The sequence below is a fragment of the Otolemur garnettii genome, unplaced genomic scaffold, assembly GCF_000181295.1.
Source record: "Otolemur garnettii isolate 467f Iridium unplaced genomic scaffold, OtoGar3 scaffold00148, whole genome shotgun sequence".
Classification (NCBI taxonomy): Eukaryota; Metazoa; Chordata; class Mammalia; order Primates; family Galagidae; genus Otolemur; species Otolemur garnettii.
The window spans coordinates 1,339,678-1,343,768 of NW_003852543.1; the positions used below are offsets into that span (position 1 = coordinate 1,339,678).

At 50.0% G+C, this 4,091-nt stretch overlaps 1 protein-coding gene across 1 annotated transcript in view; it reads right to left on the reverse strand.

The window, feature by feature from the left end:
* TMEM87B (transmembrane protein 87B) overlaps nucleotides 1-1,761 on the reverse strand; it is a 67,601-nt gene extending 65,840 nt beyond the window's left edge. Inside the window, exon 1 of the mRNA XM_023518827.1 lies at nucleotides 1,539-1,761. Coding sequence (XP_023374595.1) covers nucleotides 1,539-1,703 — 165 coding nt within the window. The 5' untranslated portion in view covers nucleotides 1,704-1,761. The remainder of the gene's footprint in view (nucleotides 1-1,538) is intronic.
* Nucleotides 1,762-4,091: the final 2,330 nt, after the last annotated feature.

Here is a 4,091-nt window from a genome sequence, read left to right on the forward strand (position 1 = left end):
TGTACCCAGCTAATTTTTTGACTTTATTTTGTAGAGACAGGGTTTTGCTCTTGCTCAGGTTAGTCTCAAACTCCTGGCCTCAAGCGATCCTCCTAACTCAGCCTCCCTGAGTGTTGGTATTACAGGCATGAACCAATGTGCCCTGACAAAACCATTTTCTGATACAATTAGAGAACAAATCAAATAAAGCCCCACTCTTCCTTCCTGTTTCCTGGCAATCAGTCAACTTGATAAAGATTACGCAGCATGCAAGGAACAAACTTCTCTTCCTCATGCAAAAATCAGTCATTTTTCCCCCATGGACTCTTAGAGTCTCACTGTCCAAAGTATACGTGGCATATTTTTTAGCCTCAGGTTAAAAAAAAAAAGTATACTTGGCAAACACCTTTACAGATATGCTCAAGTAGTGTAATAACACGCATGAGCTGATTCACTTCCAGTATTGTTATACTGCCCAACCACTATAGTAGCAGCAGGAAACCATGAGTGTAGTTCACTGAGGTTTGCTTTCTCCTGTTCAGAGAAGTTCAATAACAGAGATGTGCAGGCTATATAATTGGTGCACAAAATAGGTCACCAACCCACAAGAATCCTAGAGGGAATGGCTGCATGAAAGGCCTTAAAGAGCCCTATGTTGCTCCTCTGTATAACTTTTGTGTTGAAGGAAGTATTTGTAGCCTTTAGTACTACTTTATTTGCTGATCAAGGACATCAAAACCTAAGTCTTTAGAATTTGGACTTTGTCTCAAGGCATGTGGGAAAAAAACCCATCCCAAACACAGCTGGATGAGTCATCTGACCCCAGAGAGGCAGGAGATAATGTCTTGTCCAGACTTCCTGTCTCTCTTTTGCAAGACTTTTCCATAATTCTACGCCTCCATCTTCTCCCATATAATCATCTCCTCTAACTCCTGCATGCCAAGGTCTCTAACGGCCTGTCCTGGAAAGGAAGAGCTTCCACACACCCACTCATGCCTCCAGACTTGGGTTTCCAGCATTCCTTATTCATAACATCCCACCTCACCAACACACACAATCCTGGAACTATGATATGAGCTGTAGAGAAATTCAGGAACTCAAAAGAGAGAGCTGGGATGACTGTTGCATGCTCCCTCCTCGTTTAAATTTAAGCTGAAACTGAAGCACTGTAAAGTCCTCCCTGCGGCCTCAAGAGCGGGACCCCTACACGGCTGCATCCCGCAGGGGCAGAAATCGAGTCCCAAAGATGCCGCTAAGGGTGCTGTGGGTCCGGGCTCAGGCTTTAACAGCCAGGACGTATCCGAGTACACTAAAGGGCCAGGGCTTCCGGGATGGTGAGCCTCACCAAGCGTGCTTAGGAAGGACAGCAGACCCCTATATGCTCTTGACTGCTCTTCCCCACAGCCTAGCTGAAGCCGGAGGAGGAGCGCTTCCCGCCCACCTCTCAAAACAGATAAAAGGCAAGGGGGTGGGTGGGCAGAGAATAAGTCTGCGGCCCAGCCCATCTGGGACCTAAGGGCCAGAGACGCTCCATGCTTCGGTCCCGACACTCCACTTACGTGGCTGATAGTCTCTAGCCAGAGCCCGAGCTCGGGGACGGCGCCCACAGCCGCCGGGACCCAGCACAGGAGGCAGAGGGCGACGCGCAACAGCGGGGCCCCGGCGGGAAGGCGGAGGCAGCGGCGTGCCAGGAGCCAGGCCCCGGCGCGGCAGGCGGCGGCCATCTTGACGCGGAAGCCGCACCTGGCGCTCCGAGACGCCTGCCACGCCCCGGGCCCCGCACCTGGTGCAGCTCTGCACCGGCGGGCGTGTCGGAATAGGGGACGAGGGGCTCGGACTGAGATGTGGACAAGGGCCCTGGGCTCGGGTCGGGGCGGAAAGAAGTGATGTCGGGCTGAGAAGCGGGGCCGGAGTGGAGAGGCAGGGCTCGGGGCCTGGCCTGGGCGTGGAGCTAGACGATGCGTGGAAAAGAAGGATGGGAGCCGGGAGGTGGAGTTGGGGCGGGGACAGGGAGGCGGGGCTCTGGGCCTGGCCTGGGCGTGGAGCTAGAGGCGGTACCCCAGTGTAGAAAGGACGAAGGGGAGCCCGAGCGTGGAGGTTGCGCCCGGGACCAGGCCGCAGTGTGGGAGCGGGCCGGGCAGGGGGCAAGGTTGGAAACCAGGACGGAGTGGAGAGGCGGGGCTCCAGACCAGGCCAGAGCGTGGAGGTGGGGCCGGGATGAGAGGCGGGGCCAAGGGATGGAGGCGGGGCTCGGGACCCGGAGGGAGTTCAGAGGTTGGACCGCGTCGTGGAGGCGGAGCTCAGAGCCGGGCCTTGGGAAGGAACTAGAGGAGGGGACCTGCCTGAGCAAGACTGAGATTCCATCTCTAAAAAAATAGTTGGACATTGTGGCGGGCACCTATAGTCCCAGCTACTTGGGAGGCTGAGGCAAGAGCATCTCTTGAGCCCAAGAGTTTGAGGTAGCTGTGAGCTATGATGCCACAGCACTCTACTAAGGGCAACAAAGTGAGACTCTGTCACAAAAAAAAAAAGAAAAGAAACAAAGCTTAAAAAATGAATTAAACAAAGCTCAAACACACACACAAACAGGACAGTATTAAGGTGAGCAATGGAATGACCAGTCGAGAATAATACAAGAATTTGCATGCCAGTTAAAAATAATTTACAATAAGAGAGATGGTGGCCTCACTCACAGAAGCAGCTGTCAGGATAGAAATTTGGATGCATTCAAGAGACATGCAGGAGATTTCAAATGAAAAAGCCTTAGTAATTGATCAGATATTGGTGATTTGGGAAGGAGAGGGGTTGATACTGGCACACAGGTTTCTGGCAGAACAACTGAGGTGTGGAACACTAGGAGGTGAAAATTTGAACAAGTCTGAGCTGCCCGTGGGATATCCAAGTACAGCCAGTGGACAAGTTTATATCTGAGTCTGTTGTCTGGAAAAGGGCTTAGTGGTTAATTGCATGTAGAGGGGGGACTGAAGCCATGGGAGAGGATAAGATTTCCAACAGACACCAGGACAGTGGGAGGAGAAAAGCACTGGAGAATCCTGAGGAACAAAAAGGTTTCCTATATTCAGATCCGCGAGATATTGCTGGTGGATACAAGCTGAAAGAGATATGAAAAGGATTTTCTAGGTTCTGGCAAAGTTTGTTTCTTGATTTGGGTGCTGATTGTAAGATCGACCCAAGCATCGGGGAATCCTCCAAGCCCCACAATGTGCTCACTGGAAATCCAATAACGGCAACCAGAGCAGAGAGGGAGCTTCATAGGATCCAGTTTGTGGATCCTGCACAAACTGCAGGTGAGAGCAAAAGAACCATCATAAAAGGTTTGATAACCCTTCAGGGGCTTAGGCCTTAGAAACCTTCAATCTAGCAAATGGAATCTTACATCCAAAGCAAAGTCCCACAGCAAAGAAAAACTATCGGAAACAGAATTCAAATTCAGAAGGACAGGCACAAGAGAACAAAATGAAAAAGAAAATTCCAAAAAAGTGGGTAAGGTGGACAGAGCCAAGAGATCTGAGCAACTTCAAGGCCATTTTCTTAAAGTATTTCATAAGAAAAGAGGGAATGCTAGAGGATGAACTTAGAAAATGTATTCAGCTTAAAACTTCATAAAATCACAGGAAAACTAATTTCACATAAGATGAGCAATAGTAAAGTTATTCTAAAATAAAAAAAGAATATGTAGTGGAACACATCTCTTCAGAAAATGAAAGCATTCCAGGAAGACATGCCCATAAAGAGTTGAAAACTACAACCTAGGCTAGGCTAGGTGTGGTGGCTCACACTTATAATCCTAGCACTCTGGGAGGCCAAGGCAGGTGGATTGCTGTTGGAGACCAGCCTGAGCAAGATTGAGGATTGGTTCCCCCATCTCTACTAAAAAGAGAATAACTAGCCAGGCACTATGGTAGACACTTACGGTCCCAGCTACTGGGAAGTCTGAGACAACGGGATCCTGAGCCCAAGAGTTTGTGGCTGCAGTGAACTCTTGATCTCAAGCAATCCACCTGCCCCAGCCTCCCAAAAGGCTCAGACATCACTTTGAAACCTAAGTTTTATGGTGCATGGGGACCTCCCATGAACCTCTCTGACAGCCC